We start from the raw sequence: 23,061 nt of genomic DNA, 5'->3' as shown, positions 1-23,061 counted from the left end.
CATCTCTCTTCTGTCTCCTTTGTCATCATCCTGTCTCTCCCTCTCTCTACTCCCTTTTGTGTTGTTTACAAACCTTACTAGTCAAAGCTAATCATTGCAAAAAGATCTCGGGTCTCTTTCGGAAAGAAGCTGGCGGGTCTCGAGAGCTTGGAGCGCCTCTCCTTGGTACCTCTCCCTTTTCGCGCGCGTAGTTCCAAGCATTCTGATTCAGTGCGATTCATCTCTTGCTTGCGAGTGGAAGAGGGAAGAGGAAAGCCACACGCCAAGGACGAATTTGTTGAGCGAAGCTTCTGCGCGTTCATTGTTTTTCTCATCTCTTCTTCCTCGCCATTACTCGATCTGAACCCGCCATTTCGCTCCCTCGAACAAACTCGAATCAATGCACAAGCTCGCGCTAGTGTTAACCCTCGCAGCGGCTTCTCTCCCTCGATCGTTCGCCGCGTCTCATCCGCAAGGTCATCATCATGGAGCGGCACCGAACCCTAACGCCCATGGACTATTCGCTCGCGCTCCATCAGCACTCGTAGAACGTGCAGCGCAGTTGATCGAAGAACGGGGCGTAATCGATGAGGAGGCTCTAAAATCGCTCAACATGACGGAAAGTGAAGTTTGGGAATACGAGGAGGGAATGGAGCAGGACGACGATGATGAAGCAGAGTTAGGAAATGGAGATACAGTCAGGAAAAGAGGAGTTACGGCGGCTGTACTCAATCCGAAATGGCCAAAGAATCCAAAATGGAAAGGAGGTTCGAAATCCTCAGACTCTTCGAAAACGACATCTTCCCCCTCCGCTTCTACCAAGATTTCAGCATCGACGACAAGCACGAAATCGAAGAATGGAACAGGACAGATCATCGTCGGAGGAGCAGCTTCAGGCGCGACGAAAACTCTCGCAGCTCAAGAACCTTCGTCCAGTTCCAGTTCGAACTCTTCCTCTTCCTCCGACTCGGCGTCTTCGACAGTTTCCTCATCGACGTCAGCATCGAAAACTTCGACGATTCCAGTACCGACAGCTTTACCGAGTCCTCCTTCTTCTTCTTGCGCTCCAGCATATACGAATCAAGCGGGAGGAACAGTTTGGGGACCTGGGATCGGAAATTTCACCTATCTACCTCGGCCTTCGACGTTCGTGAAGAGGAATGGGCAGAAATTGACGCTAGATGGAGAGACTTATCGAATCGTCGGACCGAGTAAGTTGAAAGAATGCTCTTTCGCACGGTTCGAAAACTGCTGACTCTTTCTCGTACAGACATTTACTGGCTAGGTCTCGATGAGAACGTGTGGCCATCACCTTCGTACCCCGACAAGGGCCGAATTCGAGAAGCGATGGCGGCAACAGTCGCGATGGGTGGAAATACGATCCGTTCTCACACTCTCGGGATCAGGTGAGCTCCCTTTCTTTCAGTTTCCTCTGGGAGTTCGGTAAGTTCACACACTATTGTTGTATGCAGTACCGGCAACAAGTATTCTGTCTGGCCGAAAGCTTATCAAACGAATGATAATGCCGTGAGTCTTCATTCGAGCTAGTGTATAGATTAGATTGATCGACGGCTCGCTGTTTATGACACAGTTCGACACGATCGACTATGCCATCTACGCCGCTCGCAACTACGGTCTACGTCTGCTGATTCCTCTGACTGGTTCGTTTTCCCTTTTCGCTCATTATCGTCTTGTTCTCGATTTTGAGACTGATCTCGATACTCGTGGTACAATAGATAACTACGCTTACTGTACGGACCTCTCTCGCCGTCAATTCCTGACAGGTAGATGAGACTGATGCCTTTCGATCCGTTCTTCAGACCACGGAGGAAAGTACGACTTTATCGGGTGAGTCTGGCCTGTGCTCATCCTGTAAACTGGATTCTTTGCTGATCAAGTCCATTCCATATTCACAGCTGGGCCGGTAAAGACACGAGTGACGCGAGTCAATTCTACTACTCGAAATCGGTCGTGCAGATGTACAAAGATTACATCTCTGTCATTCTCAATCACGTCAACAAGTATACTGGGGTGCGTTCTTCCGTTCTAATCAGCAGTTCGTAAATGGCCCGAAGCTGATTCCGCGAGAAGTGCACAGGTTCGACTCGGAGATGATCCGACGATTCTTGGTGCGCTTGTCCCTCGCTTCTCGCTCCATTATGTGACGATTGACTGACGTCTCTTGTGCTATCCCATAGCCTGGGAAACCGGAAACGGTGAGTAGTTTGGATCACGAAAGAGTTTCGTTTCGCCGAAACTGACCTGGCCTTCTTCCCACAGAACTCGGAGGCTACATGCTCGGAGGAGGCGCACCTCCGAAAGCCTGGACCGAGAATATCGCGGCTCACATCCTTTCGCTCGCTCCCAATACTCTCGTCGCGGATGGAACTGACGGGCTCGTCGATACGACCGGAGCTCTCGTCAATACTGGAATGGCCGCGACTGGTGTCGATCTAGTGTATGCAGTGTTCTTCACCTCGTCAGTAATCGTTCGTTCGACGATTGACTGATCTCTCGTGGTGATCCGAGCAGTACCGATCATTTCTATCCCGCCCTTCAATGGCTTCTCGAGAAGGATCGAGGATACATGAGCTATTACTCGAAGTCCTTCTACGTTGGAGAATTCGATTGGACCGGGATCCACGGCGGAGCTGATCTCGATACGTTCTACTCGACGATTGAGAACATGGAAGGTTCGGGTTCAATGATGTGGAGTCTTTTCGGTCACGGTACGCTCTCCTCGTCCCGAGTCACTATCAAGGCGATCTGACGCTGCTTTCGACAGATGCGCAATGTTGCAATTTCGTCGAACATGTGAGTTTTCGCTCTTTCCTCCTTTGCTCTTTCGTACCCTGTGCTCATCACATAATCACCTCAAAATAGCACGACGGATATACTCTCGGCTACCCCAATGCCGACTCTTCCGAGTTGCAATCCGCCGCTCTTAAACTCGCTCAGGTGAGTCATCTCTTGTTTCTCCCTTCTGAATTCCTCCGAACGCTCATCTCGTTCACCTCCCCCCAGCACTGGTACCGCATCCGAGGACTCACTCCACCTTCAGCACTACCCGCGGTCGCCTGTCCTCAACCCGAGCTCACGCCCTAGAACCGACTCTTTCGTCCAAAAACGATTTCTTCTCTTTCGACTTTCTTTCCTTCCTTACTTTTTCTTCTGCCATCAAGTCTTGTATCACTCATCTACTTACAACCTCCATAGCTCCGGAATCGAGCAGCTTTCCATTTTCAGCGCTTATCAAACCCTGCATCCGTTTCATTCCTCCTGCATCGTCTCTCTCTCTCTCGCCGTCCTTTGTCCACGCCTTGCGGGACGACGACATCTCTCTGGACATCTTAGCTCACTGCCTACCTATTTATTCGATTCCTTTTTCGTTTGTTTCTTCGTGCTTTGGCTTTCGATCCCGTTTTCTTTTGTTTTCTCAGTTGGAACTTGCATCACCCTCATCCGTCCCCCTCTCTGTGTGGAACAATAGACATTCTTGACCTCTCAAAACTCACCTGCGCGATCCCGAAGTGACGAGACCTCACGCAAGGGCAGTTTCAGGTCGGTCGAAAGGTGAACGAAAGACACCGCCGACTCGCTCTGATTTCAGCGAGTCTTCGCTCTTTGACGTTCATATGAGTGAGTGATTGCAGGAGAGATTAGGTGATATAACGGGTATGGGGTAGAACAAGAGTTCAGTAGATAATGGTAAAGGGTAGCGAGAAATGCGTGTATGATAAAGCGAGAGAACGAAGTACAACAAAAAGAGAACTCGAGAAATATGATATCGTTCTTTCCTTACAATTTCGGGTCATTCTTCGCAAGAAACTCTTCACTGATCTTCCATAACTGTTTCGCTAATTCCGGATCGCGCGCCGCTTTCGAAGGAGACGTTTCGGTTGCGATTGGAGTGAAATATTTCCCTCTAGATCAAAGGAACCACAACTCGTCAATAGCGTTTCACGGAGAGGTGAGATGGTGAGGAGGGACTTACCGGTAGTTGTGTTCGTCGACTTCCCGAGAAGCAGCGAGGTAGGTTGAGGTTTTCGCTCCTTCGGGAATCGTCATTAGGAATTTACCTTGGATCTTGAATGCCCATTTCTACAAGCACGCATTCATTCGATACAAGCTCGTCAGTAAGTGAATGTGACCTCTAAACAGAATCAAATCAGGACTCGAAAGAGCGAAACTCACTGCGATCGCACCATACGAAGCCGCCGGACCTCTCGCCAATTCCGTATTGATAACTCCCGGATGCGCCGAATTCACCGCGATATTCTCCCCTTTCCATCTCTCCTGTCTCTCGACGGCATCCAAGATACACGCGAGTTTCGCTTGCCCGTAGCGCTTCCACGTGCTACCGTAGGTTTGATTCGCCGCGTCCATCGAGGAGAAGTCGGGTTTGTTCATCATCTTGTGACCGAGAGAGGAGAGGTTGACGACTCGGACGGAGGTAGAAGGGGGGTTTGAGCGTGCGGTTTTGAGCAGGAGGGGTTCGAGGTAGTGGATGAAGGCGAAATGGCCGAGGTGATTCCACTGTGTGATCATGAGAGAGTATTGATCAGATCCAGAGTTCCGGGCGGACTGAGAGAACTGAGTCGAGCAAGGGAGAAGAAAAATGAAAACTCACGAGTTGAACTTCGACTCCATTGATGAGCTTGTACGGCCAGGCCATTACTCCCTATGAGTTTGCTTTTTCTCAGCACTACTCTTTATCTGCAGATCTGAGGAAAATCGAGCAAACTCACGGCGTTACAAACGACGATGTCCAATCTCTCTTCCTTTCCCTTGATCGTCTCCGCGGCCGTTTTGATCGCCTTCAAGTCGGTCAAATCGAACGGTAGATATATCAGACTGTCCTCCTTCCCTTTACTCCTACTATTGATTCGTTTGATCGCTTCCAACGCTCGTTCTTCACTCCGACATGCGATGTAAACTTTTGCGTTCTTCGAATGCAAGTTCAATGCGGTTTGTTCCCCTAATCCAGTGTTTCCTCCTGTTACTACCGCTACCTGTCCAGCATCGAGAATTGGATGTTAGAGAGAGGGATCTAATCGAACGATGAGAGACTGCCGATGAGGTTGAACTCACCTTGCCGCTCAGGTCGGGTAGATCATGCTCTGGATCGAAAGGTCGTTTGTTCGAGAACCCAGTACAGGCAGCTAAACTATCCCGAAGCCCCATATCGATCGGATCCGTTCGAAATTAGATGAAAGTTGAACTAAAAAAGGTCGGGGTTCGAGTAGAGGGTAGAGAGAGGTGAGGAGGCGTAGTGTTGATGCTGTTCGACTTGAAGGGTGATGGAAAGTTCAGGAGGTGAGAAGCGCAGAGTGAAACGAGCGAGAGGTTCAATTGATCAAATCGCTCGAACCATTCCCTTGATCAAATTGCAGCTCGCCCGATGAATTCATTTCGCTAGCGGTACTTTGCGCGGCATCAAATTCTCTCTCCTTGCCTCCTTGATTATACAGTAGCACGGAAAGAAAGACTCCTTTGACAACAGAAAACTAACAAGAAACGACATAAGCTAAACCGGGGAAACAGGGAAACAAAAATCAGACATCGTGCTCGTTGACGAAATTCTCGCTCAATTTCCAGAGTGCTTCGGCGAGACTCTTGTCTTGAGCTTGAGCTGAAGGTTGGACTTCGGTAGCGATTGGAGTAAAGTACTTTCCACTGTACGGAGGACATGTTGTCAGGTAAGCTCAGTCAGGAGTACCGAATCCACATTCCAACTTACGAGTAACCTTTCTCATCGACTTCGGGAGAAGCGGCGAGGTAGATCTGAGTCTTGGCACCTTCCGTCGGAGTCATGAGCATGTACTTCTCCGTGACGGATAACCAGCGCTGGAAAGGCAACCGAAGCGAAATACATGAAACTTGGTGAGCTCGCTTCTCGAAAGGACAGTGGGTCGACACACGGGTGGAAGCGAAACTCACAGCGAGGAATCCGTAGGTCTCTTGAGGTCCACGGGTGAGAGTCGTGGCGACATTACCTGTAAGCAAGAGAGAAAGAGACGGCGAAGACAAATCAGAGGGAAATCATACGTGAGATGACGGTGAATCGTCTAGAGATTGACTCAATAGTACAGCGTACCTGGGTGACAGCTGTTGACCTGTAGGATCAAACGAGGAGGCAAAGTTTCTTAGCGTAAGCAGCTATGCCCAACTCGATCGAGCAACGAACGAGAAAAGAACTCAGTGCTCACCTTGATGTTATCGCCCTGAATTCTCTCGTTCAATCCCACGGAGAACAACACGTTCGTAAGCTTGGACAACCCGTATCGAGTCCACGTCGAACCGTATTCCTGGTTAACTCCTTCGATCGACGAAAAGTCGGGGTTCTTGGGTGCGAAGGTATGACCGAGGGACGATACGTTAACGATACGAACGGAGGTGGGGCCGCTCGACTGAGCAGTCTTCTTGAGGAGGGGGAGGAGATGGTGGATCAAAGCGAAATGACCCAAGTGGTTCCACTGTTTCGGATAGATGGATTAGACGCTCAGAATGCAAAGAGTAGACGTCCAATGCACCAGCTGGAACAGACGGTGCAGGAAATTTGACGCACGAACTGGACTTCGACACCATTGATGATCTTGTAAGGCCAGGCCATAACTCCCTGTGAGGAGTCACGTCGAGTCAACAATGCTTCTCGGTGCACTAGCTCAAACGAGAGAGGACTCACAGCATTGCAAACGACGATATCCAACCTCTCCTCCTTCTCCTTGACCGTCTCAGCCGCTCGTTTGATACTCTTCAAATCGGTCAAATCGAACGGCAAGAAAACGAGTCCTGCTTCTTTGCCCGGAGTTGTCGCATTGATTCGCCCGATCGCGTCGTTCGCTTTCTCCTCACTCCTGGCGGCGAGGTAGACCTTGCAGCCTTTCGCGTGGAGGGCACGTACCGTTTCTTCTCCCAATCCGGCGTTACCTCCAGTGACGATGGCGACCTGCTCATTCGACCGCGATAAGAACCAGTCAGCTTCGACTGTAGCAGGACGCTCACAAGGAGGAGAATGGAGAAGATTCGGAGAACAAAGACAGAGACTCGAAGAGGCTCACCTTTCCAGACAAATCAGCAAGATCATGGTCAGGATTCCAGTCCCTTCCGTTCGAGAATCCAGTAGAGTGAGCGATCGTTGAACGTAGACCCATTTCTGATGAGACTAGGGTGTGGTATTGAGAGATGAAAGAAAGGTGACGTTTGATACTTTGGGGATGGATGTCTGGAAGAGCCGAGCTTGCTAGATTCGCTAGGAAGGGGTTATCTGTTGATCCTCCTGCGTTTGTGAGCGGGTTCGAGGCGGTGAGCGTGAGTGGAGAGAGTCTAAAACTGATTTCTCGGCAGCACCACCTTCAAGCTGCCGAGATCGCTCTTACCTCCTTTTGTTCGCCTTAGCAGATGACCTACGATGCACGACGATGAAGAGAAAGGGACGACAACAACGCTCGTCGATGAACAGACTCCGGACACCGAGCTGACTTCTCGAGACTCGACTACTAAACCGCGGCACGCCTCTACCGCCCCTCCGACTCCCGCCGGTCTTGAGTTGACCCCTCTGGAAGGATCAAATCTACTACTACTATCGTTCTCGCGGAGTCCGGAGCATCCGGAAGATCCGTTATGTCGGAGTTTACCGTCAAAATTCTCGAGTACCCTAATCGCAGCTCTCCTTGTCATGATCGTGCGTCTTCCACGTCTGTCCGAAGCGTTCTATAGACTTACACTTCTTTTCTTGACGAGCGGACAGTCAGCAACGGCCTCGTCGTGCTCATCCGGTGCTGCGAGCTACATTCACGCAGAGCTTGGAGGAAACGTGAGTCTTTTCCCATGAAAGAGTCCTTCACCAACCTCTCAAGTCAAGGACCTCGGCGTGTGAGCTAAAGTGATACTGATCAACATCTCGATGAGCAACAGGAAGCGCTACCATTGTCACTATACCTCTTCGGCTACTCAGTCGGTCCTTTCTTCGTCGCCCCTCTCTCCGAGACCTATGGTCGACGCCCGCTCTTCATCGCCGGACTCGTATTCTTCACGATATTCATGGCCGCAACCGGAGCTTCGCCAAATTACGGAGCACTCCTCGCATTCAGATTCTTGTCCGGCGTTTCAGGTGCCGTTCCAATGACGAAGTAAGCTCGCACGACCTCACTCTGCAGCGAGAGAGCTCAGCTGAGTGATTTCTATCGTCGAGTTTACAGCAGTGGAGCCGTGTGCGGGGATCTTTGGGACTCGAGGCAGCGAGGAACAGCAATGGCATTTTATTCGTGCGTTTTTCCTCCCTAGACACTCTCACTTAAGAAGCCTGACTGACCCTCTCGTCTACTACTTTTAGAGTGGCTACATTCGCAGGTCCCGGTGAGTCAAGGAGCCGAAGCATTTGTTCCACGCGAGCTAATTCTTCAGAGCTTCCATGATTCAGCGCTTGGTCCGGTTATCGCGTCGTTCGCTGCGCTCCGGTTTGGCTGGCCGTGGGCGTTCTACATTCCAGCAATCATATCAGGAGGACTCCTTATCGTGACAATTCTCGCTCTACCCGAAACTTACCCTCCCGTCATTCTGTCGAGCATCGCGAAACGACTTCGCGCTGAAACCGGCGACGATCGGATCATCTCAAGTCTCGAGCTCGTAGTTTTACAAGCGAGACAGAAGAAACAACTAGCGAGAGTTAAGGCTGAGGCACATCGATTATTTGCGATGCCGTTCGTGCTCCTTTTCACCGAAGTCATCAGTCAGTCGAAGTCGCTCTATCTGCGGGGACATTCGGTAACCCTTTCGATGTGATCAGTCGCTCTATTGACTGTATATATGTGCATGGTCTACGGGTGAGTTCTCCTCTTGCGCTCTCGACAGACGACAGCTGACACTTTTGTTCGAACTTTGCTCAGACTCATTTACCTGTTGTTCGAAGGATACCCTATCATCTTCTCCGATGTCCATCACCTGCCTCCTGGCTACTCTTCACTTCCCTTCCTTTCAACTTTTGTCGGCGCCATTTTGAGCGGTGAGTCACGATCTCTTGCTCTTAGCCTCGTTCTTAGGCTGACTTTTCTCCGCTGCTTCGCTTAGTCCCGCTCACTCTATGGTTTCAGAAACGCTACGTTCAATCGACGAAACTCAACGAAGGCGTTCCAACTCCTGAAATGAGATTGCCTCCGTCTCAATTAGGTGGATTCTGCATCGTGGTCTCGTTCATCTGGCTCGGTTGGACCGGGAACTATCGAAGTATACATTGGATCGTTCCTACGTTATCGGGAATCGTGCAGGGCATTGGATCGGTACTCATTTTCGTAAGTCTTCGGCGATCTCGTCGAGAGAACAAAGCTTGATTACTCCCTCTTTCCCGCAGAGATCACTTCAGACTTATCTGATCGACGCGTATGAACGCTACTCGGCTTCAGCTCTCGCTTCGAACGTCGTAGCTCGGTCCATCTCTGGTCAGCTTTCCTCTCTTTTTCCAATCCTCTTGACGACGCTAATCTGTCGAGCGGCACAGGCGCCGTCTTCCCTCTCTTTGCGCGAGCGATGTTCAACAACCTAGGTGTCGGAGTAGCTTGCTCGATTCTCGCAGCGTTGATGGCGTGTCTCGTTCCGATTCCCTTCCTCTTCGAGCGGTATGGGGCGAGACTGAGACGGAACTCAAAGTTTGCTCCAGTCAGATAGAGATAAAGTGCTCCGAGGGAATAGAACGATAGAATTGTATACTTTCGAAGAAAGAAAGAGTACCGCGATGCGAAGATGAGAGGATCTACTGAGATGATGCGATGAACGAAAAAAAGATGAGATACGTAGAGACCCGAAATGAATTATAGACCGATCCAAGAGAATTTGCCTGCGCCGTTGTGAAGTTTCGACATGCTGATGAGAATCCGTTGTTGGTTGACGTCCCCGACGATGCCGACAGGAGGATGAACGACTCCTCCAGCTGGACTCGTTTGCGCGCCTTCTTCTTCTGCGATTCCTGGCATTCTGCCATCGTGACTCGTTCCGAGCATCGGACTCGGAGCACTCTGGAAGGCGTCTTGATGTCCGGTCGGAGTCGAAGGAGTTGGCGAGAACGCTCCTGGTCGCAATCCGGCAGAGAACGATCCAGAAGTTGCTGATCCGGGAGGAGTAGGGATGAAGGAGAGGGATTGAGCGGGAAGGTAAGCCGAACAAGACCATTCGAACCAAACTCGTCGTTTCGTGTCGTCAGTTAATCGCCACATTTGAACGTCGAGTTCAGATCGAGCTGGAAGATACATCGGTTCCTATTGAGCGAGTCACAGAATCCAGTCAGATGGTGCGAGAAGGCGGGAGAATCAAGAAACTACTTACCGAGAGAGGGAAGAAGATGGGGAACCAACTGAGCATGTCTCCCGCTGCTCGTTCGGGATGAATCGATAGCATGACATCTCCGTAGAGGACGGCCTCGAAGTATCCGGCGAATCCGTGACAGATTCCAGCACGAGGAATGTGGAAGCTGAGATGAGTCAATCGAGCATTGTGGTGATTCGTGAACGGAAGGCCTGGTAGTCAAGGTCGGCACTATCAGCCTACACACACTCACTGATTGTCGGAAGCTGACTTACCTTCCGAATCGACGACTACATCCGGTCGAGGATGATCGAATGTCCAACATTCTTGCACTTTCTCGACTCCCAGCCTCCCTCCGGCAGCACTCAACATGTGCATTGCCGAGAACATAACGACGTAGGGTTGTTCAGCGGGTTTCGAGTCGACGACCGTTGATGCCGAAGCGACCTGAGGATTCGTAACTTCGGTGTGAAGTCGTGAAGTCGAAATCGGAGCAAGGTAGGAAGTGTAAGAAGCAGGAATCGAGATACCGTCGGCTAAAAGAGAGTGATTATTAGCGAGTGTTCAGGTTGAAAGAGGTAGAAAGATGCGACTCACGCTTGAGAGTTCTCATTACTCCATCGAGACATTCCGGGCTCAACTCGTTATCTCCGAACGATCCCAACAGCTCACTGACGATAATATCCGCCTTGTCCTTTGGATTGAAGCTCCTCATATCGGAATAGACGAGTTTGACCTGACTTCCCCATTCGAGCGCTGCCCGTTCTTGCAGAATGACGAAGGCGGAAGGGTTCTTCTCGACGGCGGTGAGGTCGATCTTGCGTTGAGAACGTTCTGCTGCTCGAAGACATCCCGCGACTAATGGTCCTCGTCCAGCTCCGACGACGAAGATTGTTCTGCGAAAAGGGATTCAGGTCAGCTCCGAGACTCTCGGGTCGCTCCTTATCGCGTGAACTCACGTAGTAGAACCTTGCGGTCGATCGAGCAGAGCTTTGTAGACTGCCTCCTCGTACTGTCGGTATTTGATCGGGTCCTTTTCGAACCCTTCGTAAGTTTCTCCTTCGAGATTGTCCATCAACGGTTGCAGAGGTTGTTGTAGATGATCCATGTATCCTTGAGCGTACTCCTCGACGGGAACTAGCTCGTTCGATTTGCGGTAGAGGTATCGAACGTATTGAACGTAGGCGAGTTGACCTCCTGATTGATGCAGGTTTCGATGAGCGCCAGAAACGATCACAGTTGGTCGGTACTATCCATGAATGAGAATCAGTGAGATGCTCTATCGCAACAGAGAGGACTTGACTTACTCGGAACATGCTCTTGAGGAAAGCTTGCATGCTTTTAGAAAGTACCGGATACCCTTTTGCGTTCGGGATGAAAGTCGAGCAAGGGAGGAAGATGTGCTTGACAGGTTCGGCAGCCCATCGACCGAGACTTCGAGTTGGAGGTAGAGGGTTCGAGAGGTCGAGAGCTAACAGTACGAAAAAGTGAGTATCGGCGATCTCCTAGCGAAACTAGCGAAGAACCCCAAGACTCACTGAGCGTCAGACGAGGGGAGTAACCACAGAGCCCTCGTAGAGTGTTCCACATATCCCAAGTCTCGCTACGATCTGACTCAGCCATCGTGGCGTTGTAGACTGAGCTTCCAGGTCGTGCGTTGAGTTCATTTGCCGAATATTCTGCGACAGGAAGTCGAATCGAGATCTAGCGGAGTTGATGCTGCTGCGTCAGCTCAATCAGACGTTATGAGAAGAAGCGAGTGATTGCGTACGTTGATATGCCAACTACTGGCGAGCGCACTGTTGATCGATCGAGCGTAATCTGCTAGATATTCTCGGTTCTCAAGTCGCGGAGGAGGGAGGATGATCGTGGTGATGGATAGGTAGGAGGCGTAGCTGATTTCTTGCCGCAGCGCCTGTCAAGTTCTCAACCCCCTATCAGCGACGTCTAAAGGTGGCCGGGAGAGAGCAATCAAGAAACTCACGAGTTCGGCGTCGAATCGGATTCCTTCTGAAGAACTATCGAGTTCGAGCCAGTCCGAAGCGAAAGCGATGAGACTTCCAGCTTCCTCTGTGAGTCACGCGCACGAGATGGATTGAGCACGAATCCGAGGTCAAGAAACGGGAAACGACTTACCACTCCGTGTCAGGTTGACTTCGTTCCTCAAGAACCCTCCTCCCGCTCTCCAATTCTCTGCTTCAGCTCTCTGTAGCTCTTCCTGTTGTGCGGCAGCTCCTAGGTTCGCTTCCGTTGCGCTCGAGGTGATCGTGCACATTCTTTCCCATCTCTCCTGCCAATTTCCATTCGTGAGAGGCACTGCGACCAAGTCGTACTCCGTCTTCTCCACTTTTGTCCCAGTCCATCCACGAGCTGCTTCTGCGGGAGTCGGTTCTCGAGGAGGAGTGTAAAGAGTCGAGGAAACGAGTCGAGAGAGGGGAGTTCCTTCGGGACCGAGGGGAGGACCGTAGCCTGATCCACTACCGATGACACTCGAAGGTGGGAGACCTCTCGCGCCAGAGGGGGAGTTGCCAGCTCCTGCAAGGGGTAGAAGTTCTTGTGGGAGATGAAGAGCGATTGGAAGTCGTTCCAACATGTTGGCGCTTGTTTGACTAGCTCGTGTTGTACCCACTGATGTTCGCAGCAGTTTCTGAAAGTCGGATCTGTACTTAAGATGTGTCGAACGTCGACGAGTTGGGTGAAGGGAAAAAAGCCGTTCGCGCGTTTTGCTCGTGTTGACTCTCTTTCTATGTCTCGACTTCAACGTGTAGACAGTGCTGGAGTCTCTGTGACCCTGAAAAGGGCTGCAACGAGCGCGTCCGACGCAGTGATCTCGCTTTCGCAGCCCCCTCGGAGTTTGCTCTCGTGAGTACCTTCTCTCCTTCAATCAAGGCTGCGTCAGCTAAAGAGCTTGATCGAAGACGAATGCAACGGCGGAGCGAGCGTCACAGTCTGAGACAGCCCGTCTACACCCTCGACCTTTCAGGCTCGCTTCGCAATCTGCGCGCCCTCAGGGCCGCCGAAGTCCCTGATTACATAGAGTCAGACGCAGGAGCTATACAGCCTTCGCTCTCACTGCACACAGCCCGAGACCCAAGACGACGTCGCTTGCCGCACCTGAACCGACCGCAAGGCTCGTCGATGTCCGACCTTGTCTTTCGCTTGCAGCTGTTTCAGACTCGGGTTGTTTGAGCTTCGACGATGGTTTTGTATGCCTCCCTATCGCCGTGTTAACGCCGCAAGATAAGCTGTCCTTCATTAATTTACACTTTCGTCAAGCTCGCACCGATCTGGAACTGTCCGTGCTCTGCGAATCGATGTCCCTCGCAGCCAGCTTTGCTTCTGCTTCGCCCCGCCCGCCTTCAAGTTTCGACACTCCAAGCGGATGAACGGAAAGACCTGTCGACGGACTCCTCCCCGCGTGAGAAGAGGATAAGATCGATCTCGAGAATCTTCGCAATCGTCCTCACTTCGCTTGACCCCCATCTCGCATCGATTGGGGACCACCACCGCTGCGACTTTTCGCTTCATGACAATGTCACTGTCCCCTCCTCCTGTGGCTACGGAAGAAAGTTGACGCCTATCTCTCCCGACCACCTTCTAGTTCGCGAGACTATCAGCATTGATACGCTAAACTATCGTGATTCGCGAGGGAAACGTGGACAAAACAACCAGCTCGGAACGTTTCGTGAGAGCTCTTACTGTATGCGACGACATTCGCTCGATCTCGAAGGAGAATACATGGAACAACAGCGACGAAATGGGAAACCAAAACTCGTAAAGGTCACGAGGACGTTTCGTTTTCGGTTTGGAACCAAAGTACGGTAGCATCGTATGTATTGTTTGCTTAGTACTGTAATGACGTTTTGAGCGTGGGTAGACCCATCTAAACCGTAGTAAGCCACTCTAAGGTCGAATTACTTGAACGAAAAAAAGGTGGCGTGGGGAGCGGGCGCTGGCTTCGAACTGAACTGAACTGAAGACGACAGACCCAGTGATCTTCTAGCCAAGGTTAGACGGAAGCAAAGAAATTCCGCGAAAGAGATACAAGTTCGAGACCTTTTGGGAGAAGAAGAAGTTTTGAGTTTTGGTGCTGCGTGGTAGTGGAAGCCCCTCTTTCTTTTCCCCACGACCTCCCACACTCAACCACTTCAAGACTCTACCACAGTACAGTACAACATCCGACTACGACAGTACCTGGTTTTGCGCGACATCGAATCGAAAAGCCGGTACCTGCCTTTTCCACCTCTTCCTTCCCCCTCTCGAAACCCCCTCCTCACGCCTCCTCTCTCCGCCGGATCAAACCCTACTTCGTTATACTAGGAGACTACTCAAGAGGACGACGAACTCGATCCGAAGCACGCTTACGCGATCCCCTCGAATCATTCGACTTTCCCGAACTCGATCTCTGATCTCTCGTTCGACCCCGACTCGACTCGCGCCAAGAGAAACGAGTAGGTAGTCACTCGTAGCTCATCCGAATAACGCTCGACGCGCGAGGGACAGGACAGCCCGATCGATGCATTCGACTTTACCAACTCACGTTCTCGCACTCGCTCCCGATTCGCTCTCGAGCCTAGGGGAACTGGATAATGATTCTCTCAGTGAACTATGGTCTGGTGAGTTTCCAGCTTCATTCCCCTTTTCACCTTTCACGTGAAACCCCTCCTCTCCTCTTTCCCCCTTTCTCTCTCCTTTCCTCGCTTGAATCTCCATTCCGCGTGTCTGTGAACGGGCCGATCACTGACACTCGCAATCTCACTGTTACTATAGTGTTCACTCGGTGCAAGGACAACTTGCAGAATGGGAGGAGGTTAGAGAACCTCAGTTGGAGACTTTGGTTCGATCACGGGAGAAGGGATCCTCGGAATCAATCAGAAACGGAGGAGGAACTACCGGAAGAGTGCACAGAGGCACAAGTTAAGCAAAAAGCGATCGAAGCTGGGTGGAGTGATCCGGAATGGGAAGAGACCACGGACAGTGAAAGTGAACGGGAACGAGGAGACGAAACTCGGGCGAGTCGGGGGAACGGCACAGTCGAGGCTACGAAGGGAACTCCGCAACAACGAGGCAGAACAGTGTCGGTACCCGTGACGGCGATGGGAGGAACTGGATCGACTCGGTCAGCTTTGACAGGGAGAGGGAACTCGAGGGAATGGCGAACAACTCCAACGATCAGCGGCGATTCGCTTCAACGAATGATCACGGACGCCTCTATCTTACCTGCGATCAATCTTCCTCAACGACCACGCAGCCTGATCGAAGTTCCCGTCGCGAAATCAATCAAGAAGCCCTCTCTCGGTTCTCGAGGAAATTCTGCTCCCGACGGCCTCAACAACTCAAACTCCCTACTTCTCGACTCTACCTCTTCTTCTACTACCCCTCTCACCTCCGACAAGGTCGTACCCCCGTCGAAAACGTCAACTCCTCTAGCAGGATGTCCGAACCTCGCATCGAACTCGACTTCGACTTCAACCTTGACTTGCACTCGACCTCAATCCCCTACTCTCACTCGCACCGGCCCTTCGTCCTCCGCACTCTCAGAGTCGAAATCTTCGATGCCACCTCCTCCCGCTCCGACACGGACAGCTGAAAGTGGTCTCACGACTCGCCGAAGATCTTCCGTCAAACTCGCTCGATCCACTTCAGCTCGTAAATCGAGATCTTCCTCCTCTGCCCTCCCTCTCACAACGTCCGATTCTACGACTCAACTCTCTCGAGTCCCGAGTCAAGTTCACTTCAAACGGAATCCCAGCTCAGCCGAAGTCGCCGCTTCGTTCAAACCTCAAAGTTTCACTCAAGGGTTCGACGTTCTCTCTCCTCCTTCCCAATCCGCTCCTCGTCCTCAAGTAGGTCGAATCGCACCTCCACCGACTCCTGCCGGACCGAGTGCCGTTCTCGCCGATTCTCCTCCGAAATCAAGAGCTCATTCGACAAAGATCTCGAACACTCCCCTCAGTTTCCCCGACAAAGTCGTTCCCTCCTCTTCCTCCTCCTCCGAACCCACTCAAGCTGCTGCTGCTGCTGCCGCTCCTCAACCCGGTCCTTCGGCACTTAAATTGACCCCGAAACCTCCAGGAGCGAGCAAAAAAATCTTCTTCATCTCGAGTCCCAACTCTGAATCGGACGACGATCGACACTCGTGCGTTTCGAAGGAGAGCGCTCCGATGGGTTCGTTACCGAAGATTGGTTCGCCTTTGCAACGATCGACGGTTCGACCTCCTTCGAGACAGGAGAAATCGACGGATACAAACGGGAAAGGGAAGGGAAAGGAGAAGGAGTCAGAAGCAAAGGCAGACGACGATGAAGACTGGGACGACGAGGATTCGGAGGAGGAGGATGGATCGTCTTCAGGATGGGGATCGGAATACTCGACGGAATCGGATGTCGCGAGAAACGCGACGACGAATGGACCGATCACTCGACCAATGGCAGGACGATCGAAGAGTGCAGTCGAACCTGGCTTATTCGCGAAACGAGCTCCTTCAATGGTTCACCTCTCGCCTTCAATGTCCGACATGGGCGGTCCTGGAGAATTGAAACGACGTCCTCCCGGTCTTCTCTCTCAACTCTTCCATCCCGATCAATTCGTCGACGATGACGAGGAGGAGGATACGAAGAGTTCCGAGATGAAACGAGGTCACAAAAGTATGTCGAGTCTACCTTCGATGACCCATCGACAGGACAACAACCAAATTTCGAGACCTAAACCTCGTGGATTACTCGGAGATCGACTCACGATGACTCGACAACCGACCTTCACGAAGAAGGGTAAACCAGAAGACGTCGAACTCGAATCGAGTTCGGAAGAATCGGAGGACGAGGAAACGGGAGCGAGCAAAAACGAAACCGCTGCGGCCCTCGCTCGTAAACAACGACTCGCCGAACTCGAACAAGCGGCGGCAATGGCGGCACCTCCTCAGACTCCTCGTACGACTCGTCGGGCAATGCTCGCAACCGAATTGAGCGAATCTCTACGTCGCAACCTCCTTTGGGAACGACAAACTCGCAATCGAGTGATGGGCGGAGCTCCGAGACCTGCGATCGCACCTGGACAAGGACTTCCGCAACGCTCTCTCTCCTCCCAGCAACTCGCCGCTTCCGATTCGGCGGCAACAACGAATTCTGGAGGACCGATTCGAAAACTCTTGCCTGATTCCGGAGTTCGAGCTCCGAACCCTTCTCCGGCGAACCCTCATCCTCCTCCACCTCCCCTACCACCAACCGTCTCTCACACTGTCCTTCCACGACGAGCGACTCTCGCAACCGATCTCTCTCGCGCAAGTCAATTCCCGAAGAATCGACCAGTCGACTCTGAATCCGAAGTGAGCGATTCTTCCTCGGATGGAGAAGGAGGTGAACCCGACGTATCGGGTGATATGTACACTGCAACTGCTCTCGGAAGGGGTGTATGGTGATAGCTTCTCTTTCTCTCTCTCTCCTTGTTTTGTACTTGTTTCGATTCTTTTCTCTCTCTCTCTCTCTCTCTCTCATAAGGCTATTAGGGTTTTGCTTGAGTTTCCATGTTGTTTCTAACTTGTCATTATTCTCGCTCTTCAACCTTGTCATGTTTCATCAGTTTGTATTCTCATCTCAATCCGACTTCTTCGCTCAAGTCGAACCCAAACCTTTATTAGCATCTTTTTGCAATCTTTGAAAGCTACTTCGCTTGACTCCCGCGTTTGAATCGATGTGAGAGAGAGCAAGCGCGAGAGAGGAACGAACGAAAGAAAGCTTCGAATTTGCAACAAGTTATACAATCAAGAGTCAGAAACGGAGAGAAGAAGCAAGAACGATCGACCTTATTGAGGGTTATCGAAGAGATACGAGATTGCTCCTTCGACGTTACCACCTGCGGGGCAACGGATCGAGAGGAGTCAGTAAGCATGCGCTACAAAGAGAGCAATCTCGAGCGAGAATCGACGGCGCGCCAATTTACCTGCGGCAAGGAGAGCTCGTACGTTTCGAGAGGCATCCGTGAATCCCATCGCTTGCATTTGTTCGAGTTGCGTCTATCGTCGACAAGGAGAAAAAAAGTCAGATTCGCTCGTCCGCAAAGAGCGAGAGCTTGAAAGAACTCACAGCGAACCGTTCTTCCGGAGGTACCTGCGGTGCACTACTCGGTGACGAACCACCAAATCCTCCAAATCCACCCAATCCACCTCCTGCTCCTCCTCCGCCAAACATGTTTTGCATCTGTTGAAGTTGCGCGAGTTGCTGCATCATCGAATTGACATCAGGCGCTCCACCTTCTCCTCCCTGCCCTCCCAATCCTCTGAAGGGGTTGAACGCTCCCGGTCCTGTCGCGGCGTTCGGGTTGTTCGTCGTTGTTGAATCTCCTCCTGCTGCAGAAGGGTTCGAAGGCGCGGTAGATCCCCATGGGTTGAATAGGTTCGTAGGCGCTCCTCCTCCCCCTTCTTGCGTTTGACCACTACCGAAACCGAACGCTCCGGGAGGTGGGAAACCTCCAGCTCCGGCAGCTCCGGCACCTCCGGCACCTCCTTGTCCTCCTCCCATCATTCCCATCATTTGTTGCATCGCTTGGGGGTTTGTCACAAAGTTTCGGAAGTGTTCAGACTGACAGTGAATTGTCGTTAGCAGAGAGACGAGGGAAAAAACGAATGAAGGGCGTTGAAACTTACTTGCATGATTTGTCGAACTTGAGGTCCCATCGCTTGTAATTGAGGGTTTGAATCAATCTACCGATACTCACAGCTCATTAATAAGCGCCCTCCCATTAATATACGAACGAGAGAAGCACAAAACGTACGAGCTGATCGAGCACTGCAGGGTCGGATAAGAGTCTATTCATTTGAGCTTGAACTTCGGGACTTTGCATCATGTTCTGAGCGAGGTTCGGGTCGTTCGGGTTGAGTCCCATTTCCGCGAACGGGTTGAATCTACCACATCCTCACCGATCAGAGTCAGCGGGACGAGGGGATGGGAAGGAGAAGAGGAGTGAAGACTGACCCTCCTAGTTGACCTGCGTATTGAGCGTTCATGAGAGGCGCGAGAGGGTTACCCATGACTTGTTGACCTGCTCCAAACGTACTCGGTACTCCAGCAGCTTCGGATGTCCCTCTCGAGGCCGGGGTCGTTGTGGTGCTTCCCGCTGGTCGAGCTCCTTTCACCTATCAATCGATCACTCGTGGGTGAGCAATCAGAGCATAACGAGAGAGGGTAAACGATACTCACAAGGTGAATAGCTACTCCATTCTTTACCCCGTAACTCGCCAGGACTTGATCATCCTTCAAAACCCTTCCACTGAAGATCAACCTCTGATTGTCCTTTGGGAAATCTGAATTCTTGTCGGCGATAGCTTGTTTCAGTTGTTCGACGGTAGCGTCGGCTTCGATCGTGATCGAGAGCTTGACGTCCGAGGGTCCTTTGATGTTGAGAGTGAGTTGGGGAGATGATGACGAAGACGGGGAAGAAGGTTCTGCCTTCATTGCTTGCTGCTTGCGGATAGGGTACGTATAGAGAGTCGAAGGCAAGAAAGTGTCGCACTACTGGCGGATGGTGAGGGAGAAGAGAGCAGTGAGTCGGCTGCACAGCTTCGCTCGACTCGGACGTTGGCTACATTCTTGCTCGTTCGTTTCACTCTCGACAGACTGAGACTCCCGGGAACGAACGCGTAGTCCAAGGAAGACGGCAACCGTTGCAAGGACTCAGTCTCGAATCCACTCTCGTTTCGAAAACGTTCAGAACCGCAAATCAAGTCTATTACACTCTCCCTCCCGCCGGTAAAGGCGGTACAGGCGGTCTCCCACCTTCTTCCGATCCTTGTCCAAGTCCCTGCGAGCTCTGATAAATACTCTGCCGTGCCATTTGAATCGCCGCTCCAGGTTGTCGATTCGGTCGTAGCTGAGTTTCTTCGCCCATTGTCTCTGGTCCGTGCCGAGTCGAAGTCGTCGGAGATTGTAGTCGACTTTTCGAGGAAGAAGAAGATTCGGAGGCTGAGGGTTTCGGTGGAGGTCGAAGGAGGCCATCGAGGAGGAAAGAGAAATCTAATCCGACGTCTCGGAGCTATCAACGACGAACGAACAACGACGAGAGCAGTATTCATCAGGTTTCTCCCCTCGGATCCTAGCCGCTACGTGAGATTGGGGTTGAGAGGACTGACCATAGCACCTTGAGCTTTCGTCACTTCGAGAGACTCTTCGATCACTCTCCCATCTTGATCCGCGCCGTAAACTTGTCTCCCGAAAATTTCGGCATAGATCTCGACTTGCGCACTCGCCCATCTCACGAACCCTGAAATCGCATCGTCCGTCAATCCGGTCAGTCTCAAGGAGAATCTGTAAGATAAAGAGGACACGACCTCACCTGAAGCCATTCGATTATCCTTAAACGCCGCCATATACCACTCGCACGTATTCTTGATCAACGTAAAACACACCATCGCCAATTCTGAAATATACATGCTAATATCCCCTTCGAATTTGATTTGTCTCGCTCTCTTTCTCAACAAAGTCCCCCTCGCCGTTAGGAACGTTTCTCGCGCTCGTTCTCCCTGACCTAATCGGAGTAACCAACCGGTAGTACCGACTACTCCGGTTTTACGTAAAGAAGGGTCGGAGAGATCTTGAAGGAGGGAGGAGACGAGTTCGGAGGTACGGGAATCGAGTTTGGTGCGGAAGGAGTAGGAGGCGTGAGAATTGCTAGCGATTTGAGGTAAGATCGTTTTACCTATACTCGGAGCATGCACGTCAGCAAGGCTGCAGACTAAGGATCGCGACAGAAAGGCGGGACTGTCTGACCTTTCTCGACAAGGACCACTGCATCTTCGAAACTTCTCGTCGAGATCGCTACAGATAGTTCATCCGAGTAATCTCCAATCCATCCCAGGTCTTTCCCAGTTGGATCATCCTTCCCGAATCCGAGGATCGAAGACGGTCTGAATTCGGAAGAAGCGAAAGATCCCTCGTAATCATGTCGAGGCTGTTCAGAGGAATGCGTCAAGTTTCGTCTCAGTCAGGAAGAGAGAAGCAGAGAAAGGTGATAGGAACGTACATCTCCCTTTCGAGCTTCAGCCTCGCTAAGCATTTCCTTCCGTTTCTTGTTCATGAGTTCTTCTGCGACTTTCTTGAATGCGAGTAAAAGCATCTTCTTGTCCTCGGCTTTATCGGTTCGGAAGATGATCGTTTCTTTCCCTCGTTTGATCTTGACCGCGTTCTGTAGATCTAAATCAAAGGCAATGGGTCGTCAGATCCGATTAGGAGACAGAAACGAAACAAAGACTTACCTCCTCCATCCTTCAGATCCACCACGACAATCTCACTCAAATTGAAACATCTCTCCGCGACCAATCTCACCGCACCCCCAATCCCCGGTCCCCTTCTCTTCTTAACCGAAACCAACATGGCATCATTGAGTAAAAACAAATGAACCGCTTGTTTCGGTTTATAAGTCGCCGCATGCAACTCGATGAACGTAGATGCTTCCGTAATAATGTGTCGTCCTGGAACGTAGGGAAGGAACTTTTGTGCGCCTTCGACTCCTTCCCATAGAGCGGAGAGTTGGGATTTGTAAAGAGTTGCGAGATCGGCGATAGAGTTGCGTGCGTTGCGACGATTCGAACCTTTGGAGAGACAAGCGTGAGTGGAGAATAGCAGAGGGATGGGAGAGAAGAGAGCGCGCTTACCTCCGATGAGCAAGTCATCGTCACCTCCCCATCCTCCTTCGAGTGATTCTGGAACGGCTCTCCATTCTTCGAGCACTCCTTTCAACTCCAGCATCTCGTTCTCTAATGTAGCAATCTCTTTCGAGATGATGACAAAGTCGGCGTAGTTGCTGCAGGTGAAAAGGAACGTGTGAGCTCTGCGATTCGCGAAAAGGGTAAAGAAACGGAAGAATCTCACTTGAAGACACTTCGCTGCAGTTCACTCTCTGTAATCTTCTGAGCACTCTCGACTTGATTCTTCAATCTCCGTAGATCTTCCATTCGCGCCGCTCCCTCGTCGTTTCCTCCCGGTAAACTCGATTTCAAAACTGCGAGTAGAAACTTTTCGATGAGCTCATCACGTCAATGTGCTTAGATCGGTTGAGTCACTCACAATCTTCCGGTTTGAATCCCTCACTAGCCAATTGATCTACATCGAGTCCCGTCGCGAATAACTGATTCTCCCCTTGAGTTCGTTGAGTGACTAGCTGCTGCTGCTGCTGCTGTTGTTGTAGGGGTACTCTTCCCGTCGACCCGGGTACAGGTGGAGCTAATTGTGATCCAGCTTGTGGAGGACCTCTCGCTGCTGAAGAGGAGGAGGAAGCCTGAGGTTGAGAGAACGAAAGGTTCGGTAACGAAGGAACTGCCGGGACCGCTTCTCCTCCTCCTCCTCCGGGTCCGTGGTGGTTGTTATGGTACGCTACACTCTGTCGTTTCTTGAGGAGTCGTGCGCCGACGTTGCTTTGAGGTCGTGGAACTGCGGCATTCGAACCTGTCGAATTTGGAGGTGCTGGTCGCGCAGTTCGAGAAGTAGGTGCTACGAATCCAGGTTTATTCGAGCTGGACCCTGAGGGAGGAGCGTAGGATCGGGATGATGAACCGTTTGGCGCGAGGTGGGGAGGTCCTACTTTGGAAGAGCCTGCTGAACGTGATCCAGAGGCTGATGGAGCTTGAGGATTCGGTGGTGGTGGTCGAGACATCTCAGCTGAGAAAGATGTGATGAGCAGAATGGGAGAAGAGAAAGACAAACTTCGCGAAGATCTCTTTCGCGCGATCATAATCTCTCAACTGTCTCGCTTCTCGTCAAGAGGAGTATACTGCGAATAGCCCTCGGGCATTTTTCGAT

The 23,061-nt window shown here is 51.5% G+C and overlaps 8 protein-coding genes across 8 annotated transcripts; 3 read left to right on the top strand and 5 right to left on the bottom strand.

The window, feature by feature from the left end:
• Window positions 1-379: 379 nt before the first annotated feature.
• Window positions 380-3,084, top strand: JCM6883_003341 (uncharacterized protein; the record flags this gene model as incomplete). Its single annotated transcript, XM_076630047.1, has 14 exons — window positions 380-1,190; window positions 1,250-1,385; window positions 1,452-1,506; window positions 1,571-1,640; window positions 1,716-1,730; window positions 1,800-1,827; window positions 1,896-2,010; window positions 2,078-2,108; window positions 2,178-2,195; window positions 2,260-2,437; window positions 2,512-2,708; window positions 2,765-2,793; window positions 2,863-2,937; window positions 3,004-3,084. The coding sequence occupies 14 exons, from the start codon at window positions 380-382 to the stop codon at window positions 3,082-3,084; spliced, it is 1,839 nt and encodes a 612-aa protein (XP_076489805.1).
• Window positions 3,085-3,777: 693 nt separating this feature from the next.
• Window positions 3,778-5,163, bottom strand: JCM6883_003340 (uncharacterized protein; the record flags this gene model as incomplete). Its single annotated transcript, XM_076630046.1, has 6 exons — window positions 3,778-3,904; window positions 3,974-4,080; window positions 4,174-4,515; window positions 4,610-4,660; window positions 4,728-4,991; window positions 5,071-5,163. The coding sequence occupies 6 exons, from the start codon at window positions 5,161-5,163 to the stop codon at window positions 3,778-3,780; spliced, it is 984 nt and encodes a 327-aa protein (XP_076489804.1).
• A 371-nt stretch (window positions 5,164-5,534) lies between these two features.
• On the bottom strand, window positions 5,535-7,133 carry JCM6883_003339 (SDR family oxidoreductase; the record flags this gene model as incomplete). Its single annotated transcript, XM_076630045.1, has 8 exons — window positions 5,535-5,655; window positions 5,720-5,826; window positions 5,920-5,975; window positions 6,077-6,095; window positions 6,189-6,455; window positions 6,548-6,598; window positions 6,665-6,928; window positions 7,041-7,133. 8 exons carry the CDS (start codon window positions 7,131-7,133, stop codon window positions 5,535-5,537), a joined length of 978 nt encoding a protein of 325 aa, XP_076489803.1.
• Window positions 7,134-7,390: 257 nt separating this feature from the next.
• Window positions 7,391-9,642, top strand: JCM6883_003338 (MFS transporter; the record flags this gene model as incomplete). The annotated part of the gene is made up of 10 exons (XM_076630044.1): window positions 7,391-7,663; window positions 7,897-8,111; window positions 8,181-8,246; window positions 8,315-8,337; window positions 8,402-8,710; window positions 8,768-8,804; window positions 8,868-8,983; window positions 9,049-9,269; window positions 9,329-9,416; window positions 9,476-9,642. 10 exons carry the CDS (start codon window positions 7,391-7,393, stop codon window positions 9,640-9,642), a joined length of 1,515 nt encoding a protein of 504 aa, XP_076489802.1.
• A 143-nt stretch (window positions 9,643-9,785) lies between these two features.
• On the bottom strand, window positions 9,786-12,868 carry HSL7 (protein arginine N-methyltransferase; the record flags this gene model as incomplete). The annotated part of the gene is made up of 10 exons (XM_076630043.1): window positions 9,786-10,229; window positions 10,297-10,487; window positions 10,551-10,811; window positions 10,873-11,171; window positions 11,235-11,524; window positions 11,583-11,746; window positions 11,814-11,979; window positions 12,047-12,190; window positions 12,260-12,345; window positions 12,412-12,868. The coding sequence occupies 10 exons, from the start codon at window positions 12,866-12,868 to the stop codon at window positions 9,786-9,788; spliced, it is 2,502 nt and encodes an 833-aa protein (XP_076489801.1).
• A 1,923-nt stretch (window positions 12,869-14,791) lies between these two features.
• On the top strand, window positions 14,792-17,690 carry JCM6883_003336 (uncharacterized protein; the record flags this gene model as incomplete). Its single annotated transcript, XM_076630042.1, has 2 exons — window positions 14,792-14,891; window positions 15,046-17,690. The coding sequence occupies 2 exons, from the start codon at window positions 14,792-14,794 to the stop codon at window positions 17,688-17,690; spliced, it is 2,745 nt and encodes a 914-aa protein (XP_076489800.1).
• Window positions 17,691-18,074: 384 nt separating this feature from the next.
• DSK2 (ubiquitin domain-containing protein DSK2) lies at window positions 18,075-19,722 on the bottom strand (the record flags this gene model as incomplete). Its single annotated transcript, XM_076630041.1, has 7 exons — window positions 18,075-18,124; window positions 18,212-18,284; window positions 18,355-18,849; window positions 18,915-18,971; window positions 19,043-19,172; window positions 19,243-19,403; window positions 19,468-19,722. 7 exons carry the CDS (start codon window positions 19,720-19,722, stop codon window positions 18,075-18,077), a joined length of 1,221 nt encoding a protein of 406 aa, XP_076489799.1.
• Window positions 19,723-19,996: 274 nt separating this feature from the next.
• On the bottom strand, window positions 19,997-22,915 carry EXO84 (exocyst subunit EXO84; the record flags this gene model as incomplete). The annotated part of the gene is made up of 9 exons (XM_076630040.1): window positions 19,997-20,299; window positions 20,397-20,527; window positions 20,600-20,962; window positions 21,034-21,214; window positions 21,287-21,456; window positions 21,519-21,854; window positions 21,918-22,066; window positions 22,135-22,264; window positions 22,330-22,915. The coding sequence occupies 9 exons, from the start codon at window positions 22,913-22,915 to the stop codon at window positions 19,997-19,999; spliced, it is 2,349 nt and encodes a 782-aa protein (XP_076489798.1).
• Window positions 22,916-23,061: the final 146 nt, after the last annotated feature.

This window comes from Sporobolomyces salmoneus (assembly GCF_050403485.1).
Source record: "Sporobolomyces salmoneus JCM6883 DNA, S_salmoneus_JCM6883_v1_ctg8, whole genome shotgun sequence".
NCBI classification, from domain to species: domain Eukaryota; kingdom Fungi; phylum Basidiomycota; class Microbotryomycetes; order Sporidiobolales; family Sporidiobolaceae; genus Sporobolomyces; species Sporobolomyces salmoneus.
This window is presented reverse-complemented; position numbering and strand designations above follow the sequence as displayed.